This window comes from Rhea americana, unplaced genomic scaffold, assembly GCF_003343005.1.
Source record: "Rhea americana isolate MKP2758 unplaced genomic scaffold, rheAme1 scaffold_5, whole genome shotgun sequence".
In the NCBI taxonomy this organism is placed as follows: Eukaryota; Metazoa; Chordata; class Aves; order Rheiformes; family Rheidae; genus Rhea; species Rhea americana.
In genome coordinates, this window is record NW_028186645.1 from 4,654,242 (window position 1) to 4,682,207 (window position 27,966).

At 35.6% G+C, this 27,966-nt stretch overlaps 1 protein-coding gene across 3 annotated transcripts in view; it reads right to left on the minus strand.

Annotated features, from left to right (window-relative positions):
- Window positions 1–27,729, minus strand: part of PAPOLA (poly(A) polymerase alpha) — a 46,044-nt gene extending 18,315 nt beyond the window's left edge. For all 3 annotated transcript variants that reach the window (XM_085317477.1, XM_085317476.1, XM_085317475.1), the window contains exons 1-12: window positions 27,437–27,729; window positions 17,370–17,540; window positions 16,633–16,699; window positions 14,891–14,972; window positions 14,315–14,424; window positions 12,021–12,074; window positions 9,071–9,182; window positions 7,794–7,883; window positions 7,560–7,698; window positions 5,980–6,052; window positions 4,480–4,600; window positions 3,429–3,513 (exon numbers count right to left, since the gene is read on the minus strand). In XM_085317477.1, the coding sequence (XP_085173603.1) occupies window positions 3,429–3,513; window positions 4,480–4,600; window positions 5,980–6,052; window positions 7,560–7,698; window positions 7,794–7,883; window positions 9,071–9,182; window positions 12,021–12,074; window positions 14,315–14,424; window positions 14,891–14,972; window positions 16,633–16,699; window positions 17,370–17,540; window positions 27,437–27,444 (1,112 nt within the window). In that variant the 5' untranslated portion in view covers window positions 27,445–27,729. The remainder of the gene's footprint in view (window positions 1–3,428; window positions 3,514–4,479; window positions 4,601–5,979; window positions 6,053–7,559; window positions 7,699–7,793; window positions 7,884–9,070; window positions 9,183–12,020; window positions 12,075–14,314; window positions 14,425–14,890; window positions 14,973–16,632; window positions 16,700–17,369; window positions 17,541–27,436) is intronic.
- Window positions 27,730–27,966: the final 237 nt, after the last annotated feature.

Consider the following 27,966-nt stretch of genomic DNA (forward strand, 5'->3'; position numbering starts at 1 on the left):
GGGGGGGGGGGGGGAAGTGAGATAAAGGAGAAGTATAACAGATTTTGCCAGAATAGTGTAACACCCTGGCAACACAGGCATATTCTGCCAATTCAGTTGGAATTCAACGTGAACCTTGACAGAAAAAGATCCCCTTCCCCAAACTAACTGGGTAAGTAGTCACTCATTTCTAGTATCAACTTCTTCTAATGAACACTGGATATGCAACCGTTAGCCCTAAAATTCCTACATCATATGTAGSATACACACACACAAAAAACGTGTTTCATTCAGTGGGAAAGGCAGCTTAAGTTTACTGTTTTTAACCATGCATGAATTGAAAACAGACAGATCTGCAAGTATTTGGAGAAACTCATTTTCCAGTTACACGTTAAAAGTAGCTCCTTCAAGCAAACACTTCTAGAGTACAACTCCAAAGCCTAAGCCTCAACTAGTTGAGGAAGGATGCTTCAATGCTTTAATCAATGCCTAGATAAAGAAAATAAGCCATATTTAATCAAAGTGCATTTAATGGATTTTCCATTTTCACTCAGGTATTTCTAGTTAGGGCATATAAATAGAAAAAGAAAAGGCAARGCGTATGATGCTATTCTGCCACACACAATTTGCGGAACAGTGCCGTGGGGGAATCAGTCACTGGAACTGTATTGCGTTTTCAGTAAGAACATTAAATTGCTGTTAAAAGTTAAGACATTGTTAGTTTTAGGGTCCAAAATGCCACAGCTAAGTTTTACAGAAAAAAAGATGTTATTGATTCTTTAATTCTAATTTCATAACAAAGAATATGTCCAATTCAGTAGCATCCATTACTTTATATCATAAAAACAGGGGAAAACCTCCTGATATTAAGGTTTAACCTCTTAACTGTTATAATATTTATTTTCAGATGTATGTATGTATTATCAAAATAACAACATGCATATTTTTAAAGTGCTTCTTCCCTCCCACCTCACACCACCTCCCTATCATCATTAAATTTTAATGAAAATAGAACACAGCTATTTGCTGCATTATCTGAATTATCTTACACTATTAACATCTGCACCTACAAAATCTCAAACTATTTTTAAAGAGGGCATAAAAGATAGTACTGAAAACTGAGAACACCTGGACAAGTTCATTCCAARTTTTCTTCATAAGGCTTTTCAGGCTATTTACTTTAAATTAACCACATGCAGGCAACTGTTTAAAATGCCCATGTAAAAGGTATGTTTAGAGTCTATTTACATCTATTTAGCAGGATATTTATCTTTACAAAGAAGAAAAAACATGCTACAATTCACTTAATGGAATGCTATTTTTCTGAGTCACATTTCACTTGTTCGTTAAAAAGTTCTAGCCATTTCAGTCTCATGTAACACTGCATACTGATGTTATACCAGTCTGAAATTATACTTATTTTCTTGCAAAATACTATACCCAGAAAGCATTTGAGCATATGTTCTCTGTTGCCCATTTCCCCCATCTGAAAATCTAAATACACATGAAGTGCAGATGGCACATATTGCAACTTCCTAACTTCAAATAATTCTTGATATTTAAAAGAAAAAAAAGGGGGAAAAAAAAACCCACAGACTTCTCTTTCTAATCTGTTCCAGTCATGCAGGTATGCAGTAGCCTCCAGATTTCTTTAGTCACACATTTTTGAAGTTTGCTTATTTTAAACAGGGCTAACAAAGTAAAAGCATTTATGATCACCATGGACATTTAATGAAGTTGATTGCCATTAACACCGATATAGAATACAAAAGCAATACATTCAGGGGAAAAATGTTTTAAAGAGGTAAATGTCTCAGAGCAAGGATCAGATTTCTTATCCAGTAGAACACTATACACTGCTTTGTATACAGCAAAAACAAGTTCATGATGCCTATAATTTAAACACCAGGGTGAATGAGAGAAGAAGACAGGGAAGAGAAAAACACCTAGTTTTCAGATGGATATTGACCACGAAGAGCCACACTTATTCCATACTGATGAATGCATTTAATTATTATTATGTGAAACGTTATTAACCAAGCTTTTAAATTGACTTGCTAGGGGTGCAGCATTCAAAATCTTGTTTATTTTAAATAATTAGCAGGCTCAATAATATCATTCCACATTTGAAAAAACAAACAACATCTTGTGCAAAATATACAAAACCTGGATATTTAGTGCTAGCAAAATAAGCTTTTATTGCCGTTATTGATGAAATGGCTAAAGCTGGTACACATAAAACTACATTAAAATGGAGATTATTTCAAATGATATTTAATGCTTCCTACTCTTTCTAATTTTGAAAGAAAGAAAATGTAGTAAGGAAGGTATTAGCATCCTCCTGAGCAGAAACTGATTCGTCTGCAGCTCATTTTTAACTTAAAAAAAAAAAAAAAAAAACACTTTCCAGTGCTCTTTTAAGTTTCCAAATTTAATCTCCAAGGTACAACATAAAAGCCATCCAAATGTTTTAAAGCTTTTTATCATGCAAAAGGTATAGAAACAAAACACAGACACATTATGAAGGTCATCAGTCTTTTTTAATGGGGGAACTGTATATTTCAGTCTCGTTTAGATTAGTACATAACCAACCAACCACCCAACACAGAAACAAGTGTAAAGTATACTTGATTCAAGAAAAATGGGTCTCCAAAATTTCAACTGAGGGCAAAGAAGATGTAGTCCGTATTTTAATAATTCATATTTATTATAAAAATACAACTTTCAGCAAATCAATATACATTTAAACAAGCTTCTGCCCCACAAGCATAATACTAGAAACCCTAAGATACGTAAAAAAGTATGAACTTGAGAGTATTTACCTTAATGCAGAGACATTATAAAATTAAAGAATCTAGGTGTAGAATATTAATAAAAAGCCAAAAGCCTTAAGCTTTAATTAAAAAACTAGTAATAACTAGTACATCTGAAAGTTAAGTCAACACAACAGTAAAAAGTATCTTTTATTATCAGAGTGAACTGTTGACTATATTGACGGAAAAAAGCAGTTTTAAGTAGGTATTCATCTTAAGTATTGACCTGCAGAGTTAGTTCTTTTAATGTCTTGTTTCCTAGGAGATAAGACCTATTTTTAGAATGCTTACTGATACCACTAAAAACATTTTTGTTAGTCAAACCACCTGATAGGTCTTCAATTATATTGGTAACATACCAATTCTATAGTTAACTAGTGACATTCTAGATATGTAGTCATAGACTAACAGGTTTCTGATGTACAGACTGAAGACAACTAAGTATGTGAGGAATCTACTAATTTTCTAAGTGAAAGGACAAGACTGTTCACTCCTCCTCTATATAAAACACCTAGAACACTTGCAATACTTTTTGGAAGCCTAAYGTATGTGAATGTAAATTCCTGTGCCACCAAGCATTGTTAGATATTTTAACTGATAAAACTTAAACATTCTGCCATGCCATAAAATACATACTTGTACTTTTGAAAGAAGTTTGGAGCTTCAAAAAGTTTGGACCACTCTGCCTTACTCAGCAAAATTTCATCTGTGATAGCAAGACCTAAATTATAAAAAAACATTTAAGCTTTTTTCTTCTTTTATATACAGCTTAATATCCAGAGTAAACCAGCTTATGAACTAAAATTATTACACATTATTCTTCCCCTTCCTCAAAAGAGCTTATCAACAATCTTTATATTCCAGTAGTCTTACCTTTTTTCCCCCTCCATAAAGCAGTCACTAGTTACTCAGATCATATTATTAATTACTAAGAAAGAACCTTCATCAAATAATTTGTTTAGAAACCTAAGTTAATCAGATTGATTTAATACAATTTTGCTTTGCAGTGCAGTACAACTCAATTTAACCTTTTGGATACAGCACAGAGTAAACTTGCTCAGTCCAAAGAAGGTAAAGATTCTTCTTACAGTACTTGAATTATCTCTGGTGTAAGCATTGTATGACAGAGTAAAGAAACAAGACAATGAGCTACTACATTGTCTCCAAGAGTTGTTCTCTGTATCAAGTCCTCTCCTTTCTTTGACAACATCTTCTCATATCTACTGTAACTATTAAATAGATTAACTGAATGAGTCTCAAGYACTTATCTCTGAGCAAGTCAATATATTAGGACTAGTACCTGCCATCAAAGGAGACTATTACACTAGTTTTCCATCAGAAAATAGTCAGAATAGTTTTCCAACAGAATCTAAAGCCACTAGAAGGGGAAAAAAAAAAAAAAAACACTTTCAATTGTAGCTCTTATTTTCAGAGCAGATGGCATTCTAATAAGTTATCTTCAGTTTATAGGAGTAAGTGACAAACTTGCAGCAGTCTTCTAGGGAATCTGGTACTTGCAGCCAAAAGCAGCATAACAGATTGCTAAATTCTACCTGCTTTAGAAAGTATTCTAATGTCAAGAAGTTACTTAATATCCTCCCACCTCCCCCTTAAAACAAGYGTACCCACAATAGAACTATTTTAATCCTTTTGAATACATTTATATAGAGTATAAGATAATACTTACCTTGTTTAAATTCCTCAACCATGACCATCCGTGTGGAAACGGACACATTGTAGGTAGAGTTCTGCTGTGGGTATGCTGGTGTAATTATAGGCATAAGATGGTACCTATCACTGGGATTTACCTATATATAACAACAGCCAATCAGTTTTCTTCAAGCACACACATAAGTTAATAAATTTGGATTTCTCCCTTTGCTAAAGTGAGTCTCAAGTTCTAATGACATCTTAGTTTGAAGGTCAAATAAATTTAGCAGTATATCAAGCTCAAGATGTTGGTGTTTCTGGATTTAGAAATACCAACTGAACAGGACAATTTCTCTCTTTAATAGAAATTAGCTTCTGAGCACATCAAAACAAGGATATCAGATCACAACATAAGCACCTTCAGAGAAATTGCTGTCTTGAGACCCTGTGAAACTTGTTTTTTGTTTTAGTCTTGTAACACTACTGCAAATGATGAGCCAGTCTAACATGAGAGGCTCTGGGAAACCTGAGGGAAGCAGCACTTGCATTAACATATCCTTTATTAAAACAGCATACGGGGAACAATAAGAAGTGAACAGCACAGGAAAAAAAAACATTTAAATAACATAATTTTGTCTTTCATAGGCTCTAAGTGAAAGTTAAGGATGAAACCTTGTCCTTAACTTACCACATTTTGCTTAGCTACTACAGTACAAACAGCTCACATCATACACTGACTTCAAATCCCTACCCCAGGGGTAACAGCGTTACTCAAATACACTATTTTCAACTGTCTCACATTATTTAAATATAGACTTCTGTCAAACAGAAAAGTAGATTTTTTAAAATAATAAAAAAAAAGATTGTGCAACTCAATCTCTGGTGCTTACTTGAGCACCGAGAATTTTAAAGTTAACAAAACAGAACCATTGACGCTACACCCTATTGAAACCTGAGGATATGAACCATGTGTCTGCTGGAGGCTGTTATTTTGTCTGCTTGAATAGCATTCACATCCAAGGAAGTGCTATAAAGATAGTATTCATGATATTGACGTCACTATGCAAAACTTAAAAATCAAGTTATCATCTTCTTTGGTCCAAGATGAAAAGATACATTACTGTACAAACAACCATACGGAACTGAGCCATATTCAGTCAAGACGGTTGCATTGCAGTGAATTCAATACATTTACAAAATAACAGGTTGCAAGTCAGACAGTAAGTGAACTGTTAAAAACAAGAAATTTTTCAATAGTGTACTGCTTTAAGGCATACATCTAATTACTCTGAGTATCTATTAAAAATCACTTATTGCAAAAAGTTGAAGTACATTTTTCAGTAAGTGTGCTTCAAGTGGCCAGTTTACAGAATTAAACTAACTGTTCCACACACAAGGGAATTAGAGGTTACTATAAAGAAAACATAGTATCAAAATATTAAGTTTGATAAACCCAAAACGAAGTTCACCTGGGAATCTTTAAGCAACTGAATTTACTGTACAGTGTCACTTATAGGGGAAAAAATAATACACTAACCCTTGGGTCCCATACAGGCAAATTAAGATTGCATTCTTCTGGCTGTTTCAATAGCACTGGATTTGGCCATTCCCTGTTTAAAAAGATTGTAGCACTGAATAAGACTATTGGATAAAACCATTTATGTTCAACAAACAATACTTTTTGAATGTGACCCTTCTTCACTCTGTACTTATGGTAAAGTATCATTTCCTCAAGACTAAACTGTTCTAGCTGTAGTCCTTCAAATAATCTGTAGTCTAGAGCTATAATACGGCTATAATTAATTTCTCCAAGGCATCAGAACAATCAATTTCCTTTGCCTTTAAGTCAGAGCTTTATCATCAGTGGTTTAGGTAACTAAAGCAAACTCCTATAAATGCCTAAATTATACATCTAACAATGAAGAGCATCTCCTCTATGAAGATCAATATTCCATCTGTCCTTATACTAGCTGTTTCCTGGTCAAACTACAGGAGCAAGAGCCAGCATCATAACAGCATCATTACAAAGCACATACACTAAGTTAATTTTTTCCCCAACACAAATCATGAGAAGAAACCATGCTGACTGAAACAAATTAWCAAAGAAAAGCAACACTTCTGTTCTCCACTACCATGAATAAAAGGTTTATATATAAAGCACTTCTATAGGAAGATAAAGTCAGTTAGATCTTATGGTGTTTGTACTTTAATGCTCATGACATGCACAGTATGAATTTGTAGAAACTTCCTAAGCATAAGGAGCACATTAAATGGCATTTGCAACCAATTTTCCTATAACACCTTTGTTTCATAAGATATTAATAAATACTATGGCCCTCCAAAAAGGCTATAAAGCCAATGGATTTAAGATACAGTGAAACTGTGGTAATTATCTTCTTTATAAGAAGGAAGATACTGTACTTGAAGTGAAGCAAAGCAACAACTTGCTGCAAGTATTCTAAAAATCTGTCAACACCTCATGAAGAATATAGGTCTCCAGAGACAATCTAAGAAAAATAGTATTCAGTGGTAATCTGCAAAGTATACTTTTGTCCAGTTCACTTTACGTTTACCTGAAATGCTCCCATTCTTTCTAGAGTTACTCAATCTGAGTTAACTAGCTTACAAGTATCAAACCACATTTAATCCAGAAACACGTCCTTCTCTCTCTCCACAGTAAGAAAACAAAGAAATCAGACTTCTGCCTCTGGTCCTCCTGAACTGCTTTTAAGATGTGTGCCTAAAACAGATACCGATACACCTCCTTTCCCAATCATCCAAATATATCTGAGTGCTAAATGACTCAAACTTTTGGGGCATTAGGTCTTATTTAGCACTATATAAAAGTTACCTGAAACATAACATTGAGTTTCAACAAATAATTAAGAACATTCTAATTTAAAATTTAGTATTGTTGGTTTGGATACTTCAAGAACCAGGCATGTTGAATGACTTTTATTGAAAAGTCCCAAGCTCTGGTACCTAGAGTAGACAATACTTAGCTACCAACTTAACCTGATAACAACTGAAAAAAATACCATGAAAACAGGACTAAAATTTAGTGTCTACAAAGTAATTTTATTTTAGTGTAATCTAAATTTAAAAAAAACAACATACCATTTAGAAAATACCAAGAAAAATTTATGTACAAGAGTTGATGCTATTGCATTTGGATAAAGCTGGCAAGTTCTTGCTACTAGCATAGCCCAGGAAACACCACCAAGGAAACCTAGTATATTGGAATAGATGTTGTGGCCTGTGGATTGAGAAGGAGAAAGACAAAAAGAGAAAGTTATCAGTAATCATAACGGTTAGTGAGAGCTTCAAAAGTTTTGGAATAAAACTGCTTACGTTTTGCCCACAGTTTGATTGCCCTCAGTGTTAACCTGAAGTTGTCAATGTTTGGTACTAGATGCAGAATTTCATCGGTTACCCGGCAACCTGCCCAGAAAAGCACACGTAAAAAAAAAAGTCACATCAGTATCTCGTATGCCGAAAAAAAAAAAAAAAAAAAAAAAAAAAAAAATTACCCTTATCTCAAAATTTTTCGTTCCCTTGCCCTCCCCCTCCAAAGCCATCAAACTTTTGGTCACCATCCTGGAAATTGTCTTTTGATGACTGTTGTTTTAAATTTGAAAAATTTTTCATGTTTATGTTGTCTTTTTTGTGGCCCCTTCTCCCTCCCCCCACCCCCGCCAACATGTCTCCAGGTGCTCAGGAGGACGATTCACGTATTTACAGCTACGACTTTACATTGCTACTCATTTTTCTGGTATTAATGAACTACTGAGATGCAACACAAGTTGTTTTAGAAAGAGACAGAATTTCTAAATTCTACTGCTACGAAGCTCTATAAAGTACATCACAGAACATGCAGCCAGTTAAAGCTTTTGAGCCTTCACAGACCTACAGAATACACCTAAAGCTTTTCTTTAATTTGTAAAAAGAATAATCTAAAAAGAGCAGTCTTTAAATTTATATCATTACTTTGATGAGCATTGCAAGGCTTAAGAACAACATTAAAGATGATAGTATTACCTGCTTAACAGATTTTTAATAAAGAATTGAGTTAATAAAAGATTGCAGCTATTGCTGTTTTCTTATAACCTGCTCTAAGACCAGGTCAAAGAAGCTACACAAAAGTGAAAGGTAAGTATGAATTCCGAAGACTGCACAAATATTAATTTTTGCAAAACAATGGAAGTTGCTGGGGTAGCCTTCTCCCTACTCTTCTCAAATTTAGTATACGCATGTCCAATTTTACTTGAGATAATCAAAATTTCAGTTCATAACAAAAGCCAGTGATAACTTGAGCTTACCCCMAGCTGCACATAGTCTGAAGCCCCTGCACCCCCATATCAGTACCAAATTTTTAAAGCTTCAGTATTACAGAAAAGTTAACATTTACAAAACCTCACAAACTATCAATGATCTGACCTAAATCCAGCAGTTTGATACCTCTAATTTATCACTGAAATAATTCCATAACTGCTTATGCATATTAAAACATACAAAAATGATAACATATGTACACACACACAGCAGATAACACTCCATATAAAAGTGATCTAAGATACTTATTGAAAGACTTGACAAAGAAGTACATACGCAAAACTATATATACATACCGTTAAGACTTCTTATGCATCTAATATCTAAATTTTTAAGTAGACTATCATCTCGGAGGTCTAAGTCCTCAGGAATAGTTTGCAGTGCTAATCTTGCGAACAAAATATCAATCTAAAAAAAAAAAAAAAAGGGAAGGAAGTTGATTTTTCTTCTGCCAAGTTATAGTTCTGTAACTGATTTTAATCAAGCTTAGTAATCATAAAAAGAGTATTTTACAAGAACATGAAATATATACTGGATTATGATCAGTAAGGAACCATATCATATATAAAACCAATGTCCATTTTTATTAGTGTAATAAAAATTCTTTATGGACCAGTACCACTTCTAGGTTCAGGATGCAAAAGTCTACTATGTTATCAGAGTAAGAGATGAATGCATCTAAATATTTTCAAAACTATCACTGGAATACAGAAAATATGGTAGAAACCTTTTATATCTAGCATTCTAAAGCACATACGCAACTAGTTATCTCTGTGCATTTAAATATCTGAGGTTTTCATACTGTTTATATACAGAGACTTCTGAAAATCTAGCAAACTACTGAGTAAGTGTATAAATTTAAGTCATGAAGTAAAGCCCACTTTCTTTGCTGTTACTTCTGCAGTAACTCATCATCACAGCTTTAACAAGTATGCATATATGAATTAAGATACTTCAAAATTGAAAATTTGTAATAGATACTTAAAAAATTGTATCCATCTCTTAAACATGATTGAAAACAACTTATTTGGAGAAGTACCCCAAAATCAACAGTGCACTGAATACTTTAAAGTTTGTAATAGCTTCTTAACAACAAGATATACTAGAATTTCCTAATTAAGCTGAAAATACTTTCAATTTAATGAAGTTCAAAAYGAGCTTCAGCTTGAAATTCTATTCTGATCTCTAGGAAAAAAAAAAGCATTGCTAAAGATTTGAAGTTTACTAACAATAAAAGGATTTTTCAAATCAGATCTTTGTCATTTTTTGAAAAAGCTCAGTTTTCTACAAAAAACAAAATTAAAATTTAAGCAAGAGCACACATACATATAGAAAAACTGGTAGTGGTAGAAGCTTCTAAGTTTAACTGACAGAATCACCACTAAACTAATGCCCTTTTCCTCTAATCAGTGTTTTCTTTAGAGTAATATAGGGTACCTCTTGCCTAGATTAAGAAAACATTAAACGCATGCATGCTCTCCATCTTCTGGTACTTATAAGCTGGGCACAGTCACAACCATCAGAAACTGACCTAACAACAGCTGCAAGTGTTAGGATAAGTCAGTGTTAGAGATTAGATTTTTTTCATGCCATGTCAGCAGCATGGGTTAAGTCTCCAGTCCTAAATCTAAGCCATCAAGGCCCAGGATAAATTACTATGAATTACCGTATTGGAACAAGACACTACTACTCCTGTAGCAGAGAGTTTCGATTTCCCTATCTAACCTCGAGTTTTGAATTCCATTAAACAAACAAATAAACACCTACATAACACTGTGGCTTTAATGCCAATGACTTAAGAAGGTATCTACAGCAAGATTCATTATTTAGCTCTGTAAACAATAAATTCTCCAGAATAATTAGAGTTTCTAATAACCAATTGTACATGGACAGTAATACAGTGTCTCACACATATGCAACTTCACAGGCTAGCTTACTATATAGTACCATATATCTGAAATTTGGAGCACACACATCTTCCTGCTTAAGCATCAATAAATACCAAAAAACACACAAATAAGTAAAGCTAAAAAAGGTGGAGGAGTGAGGGGCAATCATCTCCTTCCTGAAACTCAAAAGACAAGTTGCCAGTGCCCTCACTAAGGACGGTTATAATTGCAGGGCAGAGATGCAACTCAAACTGGGAGAGAAGAAACTGCAGTCTTGAGTAWAAACTACAGCTAAGTATGGTTACTGTGCAAATTTTCATGTGTTAGAAGACTAACATGGAAATTTTTTCCCCACTGAGGTAGCTTCCTTATTCACCAGCCAGTGGTTAACATTATCCAGGTAAGAATGACAACTCTCTGTGTTAACAGCAAGTATGTTTTGTCTCATCACCATGAGAAGCTGGCAGATTGATTACAAAATGGTCTGAAAGAAGATCAACAGTATCATTTTTAAGTAGTATTCACATTTTCTTAACCACTAATCTGAAAATACTAGAAAAAAAAAAAAGTAAGTTTATTTTGATTAATTTTGAAAATCAAAAAATCCTGATAATACTCACTGTTGAATAGGTAACTGTATGCAGATACCCACAGAACAAAGAACCTTGCAATGTTCTAAGGGAAACATGCTAACAAAACACAATTTTGGCATTCTTTTCTCCTGTCTTCTCCATTAAGAAGCATGAACACATCCACTCCAGGAAAGTTTGACCACTAGGCAACAGCCACTGGATAGAAACTCACAGACTAGAACAGTAGCTTTGGTCAGATGCAAAAAAAGTCTGAAAAGATCAGGATGAAGGGACTATCCAACTTCCTTTCAGCAATAGATTTTTGAGACCTCAACAAAGATCTGGACTTTTTGTAATAAAGTTTTGAAGCAAATCTGAATTTAAGGTCTGCACAGTCAGTCATTAACAGCCAAAAATAATTTAAGCCACATTAGCTTACTGATCTATCCTACAGAGTACCAATATTTGCATTATTCAGAACTTCTGAATGTAATTTCTATTAAATGATGAATAGTTAGTAGAAGTAGGTAACAGTGCCTAAAAAAAAAAAAAAACAAGAAGATATTCTACACAGCTTCAAGTATATCAAGATAGATTTGTTTCAGTCTTGAAGTCTCACTTAAAATACATAACTGCAGATTAAGTATTTGACCAGAATTGTATTTAAGTATGAACCTAGGATAGTCACTTTAATGACACTTATGTTAGTGAATATTATGTAAGTCACAGGTATTTTGAAAGCTTTGTTTCAACGTTCTACCAAAACAAAACAAAAAGATCTTTACCTCTATCCCATCGAAACAAAGTTTAATAACGGGGACAAAAGCTTCTTCAACAGCCTGGGGAAAAGAAGTTACATTTTATTTTCAGCATAGAGAATAACATTTACAAGCAAAAGCTAGAAAGTCTAAACAATCACAATGAAACACTGTTTCTATTGATGTTTTCCTTTCCTTTTTTTAAAAAGGAAAGTGATTTTTAGGATTGGGGATTGGATGCAGACACAAGAACATGGACAGCTTGTGCCATGTCAAAGGGCCCTGATCCCTTCCACCTAGCCTCCATCTGCAGCTCTGAGAGGCTCTTGTCTCCTGCAGGTCTCCTGCAAGAGCTGCTAGGGCTAGTCAGGTACCTCAGAGACACCAAGACACCAGGTCTCTCCAAGTTCCACTGGGTGCTTGTGGTTGGACACCTGAGCTCTGCCTGGAAATGTGAGGAACTGCTTTCAACATTTCAGAAATATGAGCACACTTTCATCAGCTCAAACGGTTAGCTAATTTTAATTTTAATTAATTAAATTTCCTATGATGAAAGAGTGCAAATCTTCAGGAAGGGTATGAATCTCAGGAGAAGAAATANATGTCTTTCTCCACAATTGAAGATTTATGCAGTAAGGACTTAAATCTTACTTTTATATATACTATGTTACAGCTGCCTACATGTTAATTATAGCCCAAATTTGCACTGACAATATTACCTCAAGATCCAACTCTCCTCTGTCACTGTAGGACATTGACATCATCAGAAATCTTTTATTCCTCATAGCATCTCTGAATACTCCAAGGCCAACCTGTGGGTATTCTAGGGGTCTCTTATTTGTTTCCACAATCAGTATCTCTTTGGACAACTGACAAGGAGATAACTGTGCGACTATGTACTCTGACTTCATCTAATCCAGTTGCAAGTCACCAATTCCCAAAGTTCAAGCATCTTTTCTAAATGTGCTCATTAATTGATGATTGAGCATCTGAACATGCCAAATCTGCAGAACATCAGTTTTGCAAGAGCACAGAGCTTTAGGACAGCCTTATATACTTCCCCAATAAGAAAATCTAGGAACTGCCAGAACTTAAGTATAGTTCTAAGAGAGTATTCTAGTTCTTAAAAGAATAAAACAATGCTACCCTACACACCTAATCTTAATCTACTGGTTGGCAGCATGAATCCTAAACAAGGTATGAAGCTAGCTAGCAAGTCTCCCAAATTTACTCACTAAAGCGACTCCTTTTGAAAGCCTAGGTTCCCCAAAGACAGAGGTGGACAAGCTTTCTTAGACTTGGCTGGCATGATTTAAAACATTACAACACTCTGATCTAAAGGTTATTGGTATCACTGCAGAGGCAATCGTGTGCATGTTTTAAATCTAACTTTGGGCTACATCAACTATGTAAGTTTGAATCATCACCAAAAAAAGTTGGAGTAAGACTAATTAGAAAACTTAAAATTACATTATAAAAAAGGTTCTCATGCATTCAATAGAATTGCTTCAGTGCATGTAGTATCACGACCGGATGCTTGCACTAAACCAATCCTGTTACCAGAGTGAAATAATGCTGCAGGAGAGAGTCTATCAGAACAGGACTAAACCAAACTAGAGCTTAACATTTGCCAGTAAGTAATAACCTTCATCTAAAAAGAAAGAAAAGAAACTTCATTCTGAGCTAATGCTGAGATTAAATTTCTCACTAGCTGACCTAGAAAGGCTCGTGATTCAGGTACAATGGAAACAACACTGTATGCAAGCATCTCTTCAAGAGTGAAAATTTCATCTTTATACGTTAAAAGTCTTGTACAAAGATGTAATAATGAGACACTTGCAAAATAAAGAAGGCTACCTTCATTTTCAGATGCACTTTTGACAGCCAAAATAGAAGGTTTTGTTAGTATCACAGTAATTGTTTATAYAAGCACAAAACTATATAGTATTTTGTTATCCTACTGTTTTTAAAACCTTCATCATAAACATACAAGTTATCTTGAAAAGGATCAAAACCAAACACCTGCATTTACATCTGCCTGCTGCTACAGACAGTGAGTCAAAATTCATCAGTATTAACACTACTTAAGAGATTATTTTCCCATTCAGATTTTGAAATTGGTGTTATCTAGTAAGGAGGAACACATAAGATTTAGAGGGGTCTCAATTTATTTCAAATATGGTGACAGGCCTTGCTCTAGGTTAACTAAAGACTCAGTGTAAGCMTTAGCAGTAACTTATTTTTGCCTATTTTAATACATCATTTTTCCACTATGAATGTTTCAGCATCATTACTTCAGCTCTATCAGATAATTYGCATACCCTCAGATCTTTTACTTCTTCTTGTTGTTTCAGTTTTTCATAAAATGATGTGAAAAAATCACTTCTTTCAACATGTCTTGGTGCAACACACAGGGCATCAATATCAGCACCTGAAAGCATTCCGTAGCACAGTTAAGTCATTGACACTTCACAGACATAAAATGCCAGCAATAGCCAGAAATGTTTTTGCAATCAAACAGAAAAAAAATTAGCTGTTCTTCCTACAGTTATGTCCAATAAAAAGTAATCCCAAGCCAAATGAAATTAAAAATATTTTCATAGACATTAAGCATACTGGACATACATTCTTCCTTCAGCTGTTAAAACATTTATAGCAATTTTCAACAAACTCTGAAAAGCCAAGTATACACGTTTCTCTACTTAAAATTAATTTGCATCTGCTATTTCACAAGCATAGCATGACATAAGAACAGTTTTATTTAGAATGAAGGAAGAATAGAGATGCTTGACATAAAAAAATCTAACAATACCTCAAAAAGCAAAGCAACATCTTGTTACTCAAGCAAGCATTTACAGACATAACATTTTAGTTCTTATAATAAAAATAAACTTTACCTTTTGTATGAACCCCTAATCTATAGGATCCAAAGGTAAAAATTTTTCCTCCAACATTTTCTATTACAGACTGTGGAAGATTCTAAATAGAGCAAATAAAGCTGGTTATTTTACCTTAGCAAACTATTATGAAACACACAACTTTTGAGAAAACAAAAGCCAAAAGTATTTTAGAAAATTGATGTTTAATCTTTCTAATTTACAACATTCTGAGTAGCAATCTGCTCTCTATATACTGTCTTTGATGAACAGCTTTAAGGTTTAACTAACACTTACATAAGTATTTAGTATTTAAAGGAAAGTATGTTTGCCACTTAGGAACTATTTGTACTATTATGGCCACATGATGAATTACTACCTCAAACTTGCTATTTGTTCTAATGGTTCTACTATTTAGGAGCAATACTTTAGAAATACTATGGACATTAAACATTTTGCTTAATACTCAGGCTTTTAGACTGATTGAGAAATTAATAATAGTATTTTTCTGTTGATTTAAAATGAAATCTATTTACCATACCATTGTTTAATAAACTACTTTGATTCAAAAAACACTTATAAGATATTATGCTCCTTTAGACAAAAGTTTGGTTTTCAGAGAGACGTTTATTTATCATAGAACTGTGTGAGTACCTTTACTAGTGTAAGGTTACTAAAATTCCTATTTTTTAATCTTTAAAGAACTCTTGCATCTACAGCAGTGAGGCCAGAGACAGTTAACCTTTCAAAACAGGATGCAATATTTTACAGTTTGAAACTCTCTATTAACAGTCATTCACTGAAAGATGTAGTTAAACTAATAACCTGCTATTCCATGATACATACATACATATATACACACACACACAATATGAATTTAAGTGGCTTCAGATCGTATACCAGACAAGTCTCTTGCTATTTTACTTTCGAGAACCTACAAGAACCTATATGTACATAGCTATTATATATAATTTTATATATATATACACACATATATATAAACACAACATATACATACATACACACACACACCCCATCTTAAAACGTATAAATGCCCATTTCATAAGAGAAGTACGAAGAAATCAAAACTTGAACACATTCAAACCAAAATACCTTTTCTTCGGGGCGGGGAGGGGAGGGGGGGAAGTGACTAAAAACAGTCACTTTCATCTTAAATTTTACAAGTTTTATATTCAAAAAAAAAAAAGGTCAGGGAGGAAAGAAAGACTCATTGAAATCAAGCTGGGTTATATGGAAAAAAGGTGTTTTGTTTTTAATCCAATACAATACTATCAATATTCAGTCTAACAAAGCAGCATCAGAGAATATAAACTTCTCAAACTGAATATTCAAAGTGAAGAAAAGCACCAAATCTTAAAGCTACAAGAAATACATTTTAAGATTTAGCACTGGTTCACACAGTCAGCGTAAGCATATTATCATCGCAGGATTATATATAAATATACTGAAAAAGAGTGGTATTTCTACCTAGGGAGATGAGAGAAGTATTGAAAATAATATTGGAAAAAACTTGTGGGAGTTGTAATACTTCATTAGTTTACCTGCATAACAACTCTAAATGGGCAACACTGCCCGGAAATAAGAGGAGCAACGTTGTCCATAAATAAAATTAGTCACATAACAATTGTATTTATTTTTTCCAGTTTAATCAAATCTAAGGTGCATCATGTTTAAATTGGGAATATAATTATTTTTCTACAAAAGTATTAACACAAGCGTTTTTACATAAAACACATCCATACCTTGCTTTCACTGATTTCTCGTATCCATTCCTTTACCAGGTTATTTAATTTCCCCAAAATTAGAATCCTATTGATAAAACATCAGAATCACATACAATGAAGTTATAGCAAACTAGTGTTATTTACCAAGATGTTGATCAGCATTATATGAGTCAATTAGAATAGCATTACAGATATAATTATAGCTCTTGTGTTTGTATATAAATACACACACAGTCACATTTCCAACATTTCCACTACTTTCCCATTTAAAGATGTTCAGGTTATATAAGCTCAGAAGAAATACCAGCATGCAAGGCCTGCTCATATTGAGATACATGAATTCCATTAATTTTCAAAACAAAACTTGTATTAACAAGATGTGTGGATCTGAAAGAATACCAAGAAGCAGTACTGAAAAAAAATTCTAGAAAGCTTAAGAAAAAGTCTCTGAAAGAAGCAGTCACTATAACCAAGTAGTTTTGAAGGGAAAAAAAAAGGGGGGGGGGCAACCTCCTAAATTTAAAGACTTGATCCATTCTACGTTTGAGGTGCTCCTGGTAAGAGGATAAGGTTCAACCTTTGTATTTCACTAGCCATAAGGGTGGGGGGGGGGGGNGAAGGAAAGGAAAAAAAAAAGAGAAAAAGAAAAAAAAGAAACCACATACCCCTCCCCCCCACACAACATGCTTGGGGTTCAGTAATCAGCTACAGGTACCTCAAGATATGAGAAAACCACCATTAAAATGTTTACTCACCTGCGTTGCAGTTCCTCCTCCTCTTCAAATACACCATAGGGTTTTAGGGTTTCAATTAATTTCTGGGTAAGCATGCAGTCAAACTCCTTGGGGGCAGCTAAACTGATTGGTGAGGTAATGCCATAATGCTTCTGCAGCTGCTGTGTTTGTGATCCCTGGGTTGTAACAGGACTAATAAAGGTAAATAGAGTTACCAAGAGAAACAAAATATAAATTTTATTTATTTATTCCTATCAGATTAGCAGACAGAGACACATAGTCTGGAAAAAAATAAGCCTACTGTTAGCAACCACATCCCAGACCACTGTGTGTTAACTCTTCATACCAATGACAGCAACAGAATTACTTTTCTCCATCTCTAAAAACTTGTTGCAAAGTGAGAAGTCACTATGATATAGGATCTTTTACATCAGCTGACTTTACTCTCAAAGCATTCAGAGACATAAGGAGGTTTTAGCACATCTTGAGCTGAAGCCACACCTTAAGCATAGGAATAATAGGTCAATTCTCCCCTGTTTGAAGGTAGTAGGAGAGAGTAGAAAAATAAGCAAAAGAAATTTAGTGGAAACAAATGAGAAGGTGGCATCGTACTATAATTCAAATCATCTGTTTCCTACATCAGCATCTTGCGTACCTGAACAACCATATGGTTTTTAATAACAGGTATGTATTTCTGTTTGCGATGTTCATAACTGAACACAGCCTTATTTTCAGAACTAGTTCAGCTTTAAGACCAGTAAGGCTGGATATTTCAAACTGAACATGCTCTTCAATAATACAAAGTGCCTGGATTCATTGATTACTGCATGCTATATCTCTATAATTAAAATTTTTGTGAATTCATAATAGCAAAAGCAGTTAGCTATTAAAAATATTTTCAAATATTCAGCATTTTAGAATAAATGATATACTTAAAGGTAATATTTGTCTTTGTTTACACATTAAAATTAAGAACATTGTCTTGCTAGTAAGATATTTCACAGATACAGAAAAATGCACTATTCAAATCTGTATTAAAATAGTACTATGGGTTACTTTCAGCATTAAGTACAAGTTTTGCTTATCTATTTTAACAACTTTTCTCTAACCTAGGAATGTTAGTCCCCCACCTTTGATTTTTAAAATGAACAAGCCACTGTCCTTATGCATACTGAGAAACTCCTTTTCATGAAAAATATGGAAAAAAAAATATCTAAGTTAGCCAACTCTTAAGATACCAACAAAAACATTACGACCTCTCATCAAAGTAAGTAATTCAAAGTGGCCAATACAGAAATAGCTATTCAAAACACTGACAACAGAAACAAGCATTATCTGAAAGTTAAGGCAATGCTTAAGTTTTAATCCTCAGCACTTAGAAGTTATAATCTTGCTATATAAGATTGTTCCCATTCATCAGCATGAATTAATGATTATATCTCATACCAAACATGTCATTCATACCATTAATATTTTTAAATATCATTAATATTTTTAATTCAAGTAAAACCAGAAAAAGCATCATTAATGTCTCCTTCTGAATGCAATTATTCATTTTACTAGGGCAAAAGGTATAACATCAATTTAGTCTCCTTCAATTTTCATAGAACTAGTGCTAAGAAAGACTCCTGTGTGAAAAATTCAAGTTGATAGCTTATGTAAAGGTTTCACTCTTGTGAGCATAACACTACTACTGTTATTAGTCCTTCACATTTATACAAGTTCATTTCTAGAATACTAAAGAAAAAAAAAATCATTCCAACTACATATTTAGGGGGAGGAGAAGAATCTTACAGCACAGCACTTCCATAGTGAAATTTTTGTGAAGTTTCCTCCTCAGGATTTCATTCTTCATTTCCACAAGGATTGAAAGTCAAGATATTTTACATATAAAATTTTTATTTGCAATCAAGTACTCAGTTGTAATGAAACTTCTTACCAATCAAGTTCAAGCCTATTTGTCCCTGTGCAACCACCCATTAACAAAAGGAAGAAAATCAACATAGGAAAGATTCTAAAAAAAATTTAATTAAATCATACCAAAGAAAAAAAATCCCAACTAATCATTTCTGAGAACATGATTTGACATAACTTCCTTCAGCTCAAGGGGAGATTTAATCAGTGAATGAAGTTAATAATTACTGAACAAATCGTATAGACTTTAGTACTTGACGTATGAATGAAAGCATTTAAAAAAAACTGTTCAAATAAATTATATAGAACAGATTCTAATTAAACACAAATTTTCTTTGTTCAAAAAGAACTACCTTTAGGAAAAACAACGCAGAGTAGCTCAAACAGTGAGCTTTAGCCACTTACTTAGCTGTTACAAGAAAGTAGTCATAAAACTTGTCTTGCTTCATTTAAATTTCCCTCAGATATGATAAATATTTTCACTTATACTATAGGGTAGATAACTTACTTACTCTATCTATTGTTATTTTTTTTTTCAAGTTAAGTTTTTCCAGGTTACGTAATTTTAAAGCAAAGCTAAAATAATGATTGCTTTAGCTTATTATTTTTATAAAAATTCCCAAATAGTTTCACTCTAAGTTCCACATATCCGTAACTATATCAAATTTGACACAGGTATCAGGCTTCCCTGAAACAGTAGGCAAAATTCAGCTTGACAGAAGTTGTTTCTAGATTTCTCAAAAAGACTCGATCAAAACGTAACTCAAGCCTTGATTCAGTGATGTAGAGTCTTGAAGTCAGTATTGCCGACCAAGCCCAATGTCTTTTACCTGTTGCTTCCTACTCAGTCCTCTTCAGTTTTACTGACATCGGCTTGTAGGGCCACACTGTTAACCTTTTAGAGGACTAACCACTTAAAAAAAAAAATCCACACACCCTTTTCCTTGCTCCCAAAATTACAATACATAAAGAACAGCCAACATTAGATTGCTTCCCTGATCTGCTTCACAGCAATACCTTGGAAGCACAATGTGCAGGTTTGTCTTAGCAAAACAGTATGTAGACATGATTTCCTTAAACCAGTCACAGGGCCTGTGACAAGTTTCGAAACTATTCACAGAAAGGACAGCTTCAAATAAACTAGTCAATGTACATATCTGGGGACTGTTATAGACAAAAAACAGTTACTGTTTTGATTCCACTTCATTATAAAAATGAAACTAGAATGTTGTCAGCAACAAAGGACAGCCCTATGCAAAAGTTTAACCTTCATTTCAAGGCTCAGAATTCAATACAAGTTCTTACACTAAGGAGAGCATCCCTTTTTAAACTTTGTTCCTCTTTTTTGTAAAAGGCTAGTCCTGCTTAGGAGTCAGATGCTGCTTCCGTACCAGCAGAGGGTTGAGCAGTAGGTCCAAACATCTCCTACCCCACATTTAGCACTAATTGATTGATAATGATGTTCAACAGAACTGTGAACATCATTAAGGGACTGTGTGCATGTATAATGGAATAGCCCTACAGGAGTGTATACTTCATGCAAGTAATACACAACCAACACAAGGCAGGAAGTTCAAGAAATCTGTGCACTCCGGCTGACAATTAAAGAGTCTTCCAAACATTAGGTACTAGCCCTTTTCAAGACTTTGATCCGTTACTGTTTCTGCCTCAATCTAAAGACCCAGAAAATAGTTTAGCCATCTGCACAGAGCAGAAACATAAATCATAAGTTCACATACAAATCTAGGCAGTGCTAACCCTACTTTTTTGTTTTCAAACTGGATAAGCTACTTGCATCTAGGCAGCATGTAGATTAATATTTGTCACACAAGCTTTTTTAGACAGATTTATGATCTTACCAAACTCCCCAAAACAAACCCCAGTATTTGCAGGCACTCCTCTAAAAGGTTGGGGAGGTGGGGGGGGAATCTCTTTTTTTCCCCCGCAGCTGTTTAGCTGTGAATCTGTCCTCCATAAAATATACTATGTAGCATTTTTCTCTAATCATTAATGTTTTTATCTCTGAGAAACACTAAATAAGGACATTTCTGCAGAACAATATGTAACGTTCTCAGGATAGCTGCTTTTTAGAAGATGTCAGAAGTCCAGCTGATGCAGTGAAACTTACATTTCAACATTACCTACATCCTTTTCAATACTAATACATTTTAGGCTAAAAATATTTAAATTGAAGCTCAAATGTTTACATCCACTGAAGTCTAGCCTATTCTAAGTTCTACTTAGCACACTACAAGCTACTTCAAGAATGCCTTTGTTAAGTTAGAAAAATAATGGTACTAGGCACATAGAGTTTATATTAAACTCACTTAAGGAGTAAACTAACTAGTGATAAGCAATCATTATCGATGCATTTAAGTGGCAGTAAATCTTCAAAATTACTGCATAGCAAACAAGTATTTACAAGTATATCCCTTCCCTTGCAGTTTCATCTAAAGCCAAGGAAAAGTACAGCTTTTGCTACCTGCTTTTAAAATGAAAAATAAAAATTATCACTTAAAACTAACATTGTATTTCACCTTCCACCTTTAATGTTGCATTTACATCTTACATTTTAGCCAGAAAACAACGATGATCACAAACAAAATTCTGATAGTTTACTTGTTTATGAAACCATAAAGATCACCCTCTATTCCAAAATCTCTCTTATTGAAAGGGCATGTGGACATTTTAGCTTTTACCTGCAACATATCATGATACTACCTTTGGAATTCCTTGGTTTAAATTACCAAATTTACTCAGAAGGAACCAACAGGTAACTGTTGACACTAGCTTTATAGCTAAAAAGATAGAGAAGTCAAATCCCTAAAAAAAGGAGGGAGAGGAGAATGAGAGAGAAAGGAGGAGTAAGTAAAATTTGTCAGTCGTTGTAGATAAGCATTAACAAAAAGCAAAGAACATTAAACAGCAACAAAAAGTCCCATCCCAATTAGTCGATCCTAACAGCAGCAGTGACAGTTTTAGTAGACCTTGTCAGAGTTTGACAGGCAACTCAAAGCATGCTTAAACCTTTTCTTTATTATTTTTAGACTAGAGTGGGTTTTTAAGAAAAAACATATATATCATGAAGAAGAATAAGAAATAGTTTGGGCTTTTCCCCTCTCCCCTGTTTGGTTCTAGTCATCCAAATACATGCATTAAGATCTTAAATTTCTCCCCTGTGAATATGAGCTATCTACTAATAGCCCAGAGTAAAACAGAAGTTGCAGAAAAAGAAGTACAGTTAAATTTAATGTGCTATTGTTGTTGCTTAGATTTATCCTTAACAACTGAAGAGCACAGGCTCATGGTTTAAACCATCTGCAAACTGGGTAACAGCTACAGTGGCTTAATTCTGAAATATTATGATCCAAAATTTCATCCTCAAACATGAATTAATCTCAATTCTTAATGAAATGCACCTATAATGTAACTTTTCATATAGAACAGACTAGGGTTTCATGTGCAATATTTATATTGACAGCAAYTAAAAGACCTTTTTCTTTTCTTATTCTTCGGTAAGGAAAAGGTATTCAGTAAGGAATACCTTTTAATATGGTAATCAGTACATACTGATTTAAGAGTAAACTGTGGCAATATAGTCACTGGTAAAGCCATTTCATAACGGAGTACAAAAGGGGAATATTATCATAGTATCATAGAATTGGTAAGGTTGGAAGGGACCTCTGGAGATCATCTAGTCCAATTCTCAAAAGATTGGCCCATACAGGGATCGAACCCACGACTCTGGCATTATTAGCACCACACTCTAACCAAGGAAGAAAAGAGACAGGTAAGAGGCTCTATAGTTTCCAGGCATGTACACTCCTTCAAAGGGAAGTGACTACACATTTGCCTTGATTGACCACATCAACAAATCCTGTCTTTCCAATTTACTGGTCTGAGATATCCAAGTCAGATCCCCGAGGCAAAACTGGTAATCACACCATCTAGTTGATCAATTAGAGCTAAATTCACATAGCTCAAGCTGTACTATGTTTGATTTCAGAAGAAGCATCTTGTCTGTATTTTTACATCTTCCAATAAGGATTGAGTTTGGCCATTTCGTATAAAGGTGAAAGTTTCTGGCTTAATTGTGATGCCCTCACCCCATACGAAAGAAATATAGACATAAAATCTGAATTAGGTTTGTGCAAATTAGAGGGAAATGTTATTTTAGGTGGTTAAGACATCCCAGTCTTCCTTCCTGAACAGGAAGTTTGAACAACTAGTAGAGAACTGCTGGATCATTTAGATCATCTATGAAGAAGCTTTCAGAATGAGATGTTAAAGATATTCCCCCCCCTAAAAAAAAATGAAGATTTGAATATGGATCATTGAAGCAATGACAGGCAACAGAAATATGGAAGAAAAGGAATTGGAAAGAAGAACTTTCATATAGATTCAATTAACCTTTCACTCTTAAGTTTTCTCTGGGAGAGAACTCGTTTGGGACAGTGTTTGCACAATATAGAAGTGAAAACAGCCTGTCCAGAGACACACACCATTCACAACAATCTTGCAAACAACATTCCTGCAAGCTTCAAAAGAAGTTGCTCAAGTTTAAGTAGCAGAAACTTTTTCTGAACTCTGCAGTACTTGAACCAAAATAAGGTCTACAACTATTTTGGAGACAAAATATCTCATAGAAGCAATTTAAGAAAAGTAGAGGTTTCAAAACAATATCAAACAGAACTAGAAATCAAACGAAGCATTTTATTGCAAATAGACTGATTTGCTTCAGAGGTGAAATTTGCTCAGCAAATATTTGGGTTTTACAAGTTCTTTTCAGTGCCTCCATGCTAACAAATATCAACTCGGTCTTTTTTTACAGTGACATTAGCAGACAGAAAGCTACTGCAGAAATTACATACTTGAAGTGCAATTCCTTTGTACTACATCTCAAAAGTTAATCCTCAGTACAGATTTTTACTTTATTTTCTTCTTGATTAATGAAGTTATCCCTTTAAGTTCTTCTGAAGTAGGATTGTTTTCTTTGCAGAGTTATGAATATATTTAATTCCTTCAATACATTTATTTCCAAAACATAGTCTATAAAATCTGAGCTCAGTTTGTTCAGAAACATGCACTTAATTCACTCCCAGTCTCATGTTTAGCCTTATCTTTCTTCTGACATACAAATTAACAATCACTAATTAAAAGGCAGCAATTAAAAGGCAGCAATGATTTTTGTATTTGTCTAAAACAAAGCTCAATTAAAAATACCAAAGCATTACCTCCAAATGGAAAACTGTCTACAGTAAAGCTTTAGAAACTTTATTAACAACAAACCAAAAATCTAATTTGAAAGTAATCAATACTAACAATACTTAAACTTTTATAGCACTTATAGCAGTGCTTAACAGTTAACTTAACAGTTCAGATACATGACTCTTTCATATTCCTTCACTTTTGATAAAGAAAAGTCTTTTGCAGTGATTTCAGCAAATACAGAAGTTCAGCTGACAAGCTGCATATTATTATTACTAATTTAACAAGAAACAGACTCTCATTGTTATTTCTCTACACAGAGGGTCAGAAGGCCCAGGTTACACAAAATAAGTGCATCATCAATTCACAAAAATATAGCTGCTGCTTCACTGAGCTTCACCTTTCCGCATACAGTGTAGCCTTAACTGAAACATATTAACAGCTTAGTAAGCCTCATTGATAGGAGTATACTTTTATAATAGAGAGAATATCTACCTTCATTTCCAGTAAGATTTTTAAAGGAATTCTTCAACTTTTAATTGTTTAAGCAGCTGCTACCTTTTCATATGAAATTACTGAAAATTGTAATACTCAAATTCCTATAATACTAACATTTTTAATAAGATTAAAATTCTTATGCAAATACCAGTCATCAGCATCATCAGAACCCAAGTCTATTCTCTTGCTACTTAAGTGCCTTGTAATAAATAAATAAATAAATAAATAAATAAGGTGTCCTTGTTTTTATAGTTTTGTACAGTACTGTTAAGAAACATATGCACACCCCGCAGCATGAGAACTGCTAATCTTGAAACACAGAACTGCTTCTTGAGAACTCTGAAATAATGCTTTTGAAGTAAAGAGTGATCTYATCTCTGGTTGCATGAAAGATGAGCTGTGAGTAGATCCATTAATTGTAGACACCACCCTAAAAATGAAGTCTAAAGGCTCCCCCAAAAGACTAGGGAGGAAAAGCACAGATATATTTTGATGTATCCTGAAAGTTGTGGCAATGACAACATGAATAAGATTGTTCTATCCTTCAGCAAGAAGATTAATATCTAAAGGCATCGAGTGGAAGGAAGCCAGAAAAGAACTTCTTAAGTTCTCAAATATTCTAAACATTAAATAACAAATCAGAGGTACTGCTTCACAGACAAGGAATAAATGTTAGTAGCATTAAAATGCTTACTTTGAAGCCTTGACTGAGTAATACGAAGTCAAACACCCCACAAATGCACAAAAAATAGAACAAATGCAGAATGTGAGAAAACTTTACCCTTCTCCTCACTAAAATAACTTTTTGTATAGCTATCGTTGTTAATTAGTGTTTATGCTGAAAAAAGTAATACTTTAGTGTCAACACATTTAAGTAATATTACTAGTTTTTAAAGTTTATTATGAATTCCTACAGTAGGAAAAATGTCATTGTTAAGCTCTTCAAAGTTGAAGGCAAATACTAGTCTAATTCATTCATTAAAAGCAGTCCAAGTTTGAAGCATTATTAATAAATACCAAATGCTTATGTAGTTAAAACAAAATAAACAAGAATGAAAACAGAAAGTATAAACACCCTCCCATTTTCCTGAAGCAAAAAAGCCTAGCCAACTTCATAGTTAAGGTTCTGGGAATTTTTCATTGTTATAATGAACAGCAGCAAAACTTATCTATAAAGACACTACCATCTGGTTACACAAGCCTCAGCATAACTATTTTTCCTTCTGCATTCACCCACTCTATTTCCCCCACCATAAACTTGCTCATCTAAGTTTGTCTCATCTGCACCACAACTAACACAGAAGTGTTTTTAGACTCAACAAGCACAACAGGAAAAGAGGGCTGTTCTTTACATAAACCTTCTGTATTTAGAACTATAGCTAACGCAGTAACTCTAAGTTTTTGTATTTCTCCTTCAATACCCCAAGAGGCCTAGGAATAAGACATGTTGTTATTCTAAGAGTCACTTAACCACCTGCCCATCGCTGTTTTTCTCGACTTAGTTTAAGCTAAAGTATAAACATTATGAACTAGGGAACTGAGTGATTGGGAAGTGCTGATGTCTGAACCTGGGCCTTCAATACGTTAAGAATAAAAAAGCGACCATCGAAGAAACAGAGATGAAGTTACGTCCTGCTCCGCCACTCAAGACTACGAGAGCGGTTACAAGACGGCGGGTCAAAACGACACGGCCTACTTTTTCGAGGGAAAAGCCCCCCGGCTCGCCGGCGGGAAGGGCGGTGGGGGGAACGACGGCCCGCCATTCGTTACTACCGGCCAGGGGGCGCTCCTCGCACGGGCTGGCAGCGAGGTCCACCGAGCGGCCTGGCATTTCGGGGCCGCCGAGGACTGGCTGAATTTTGCAAGGGCAGCGGGCTCAACTCGGACCACACGTGAGAACAGGCCCCCGCGCCTCTCCCCCCACGCAACGAGGAAAAGCCGCTCGCACAGCAACTGGGGGAGCGGGTTTGGCGGCATCTTTGAGAGGAGAGAAAACAAACAAAAAAGTTTCGTCTTTAGCGGCCAGGTGGTAAGCAAGAAGAGGACAGATATGCGGCACCTTCCCGCTTGAAACGGTCCGAGTTCGCGCTGGGTCTAAGTCTGCCCCTGCTCCATCAATACGGACACCCGCGCCGCGGACGCGCGGCCCCCCACGCCTGCGGCTAAAAGGCTGCGAGGGAGAAAGCGACAGCAACAATAACGCACAGGCCACCTCAGCATCTCCTGCGGCGGCCGCGGCAGGGGAGAAGAAAGGCGCTGCTGGCGGACGGGGCGGCGAGCAGCGGCCCCACAGCCCCTCACACTGCGGCACCGGAAGAGCCCACGGCCGGGGGCTGAGGGGGAAGCACGAGAGCGGGGGAAGGGCGAGAGCGAGCAGAAAGGGCCCCAGCGAAGAGGGAGCACGGGGCGCTACGAGGGGAGCGGCGAGGCAGGGGCTTTTAAGGCACTCTGCGAGGTTTCCAACTTACAACGGCATCGTCTCTCCAGCTCCTCCTCCTCCTCCGCCGCCGCCGCCACCACCACCGCGTCTTCCCCTTCTCCCTCCTCCTCTTCTTCCTCGTCCTCCCCCACTGCTGCTGCCTCTGGACCAGTCACTCCTCCCGCCGGGAAGCGGGGATCGTGATCATGGTCCGGGCYACGGTCGGACCGCAGGGGGAAGGCAGAGCCGCTCGCTAGGCCTGGCCGCCGCCGCTTCACTTTCCTCTTCCCCTCCGGCCTTCTAACATGGCGCCCGGGCGCTACCACAGCAACGTTCTAGAACGGGGGGGGCCTTACGCAGCGGCGCGGCCACCCCCGCACGCCGCGCACGCTATCTCGCCCGCGCATGCTCAGTGGCCCCGAGGCCGGCGAACGGCCTGGGAGTCGTAGTTCCGGCTGGGGGAGCGAGCCCGAATTTGAAAACAAAGCGCTAACGGCTGCGCGGCGGCGCATGCGGCCGGCGGGGCGAGGCCTGGCTCGACACCTGCTCGGGCACCGGGGGGCTGCGGGGCGTGAGCGC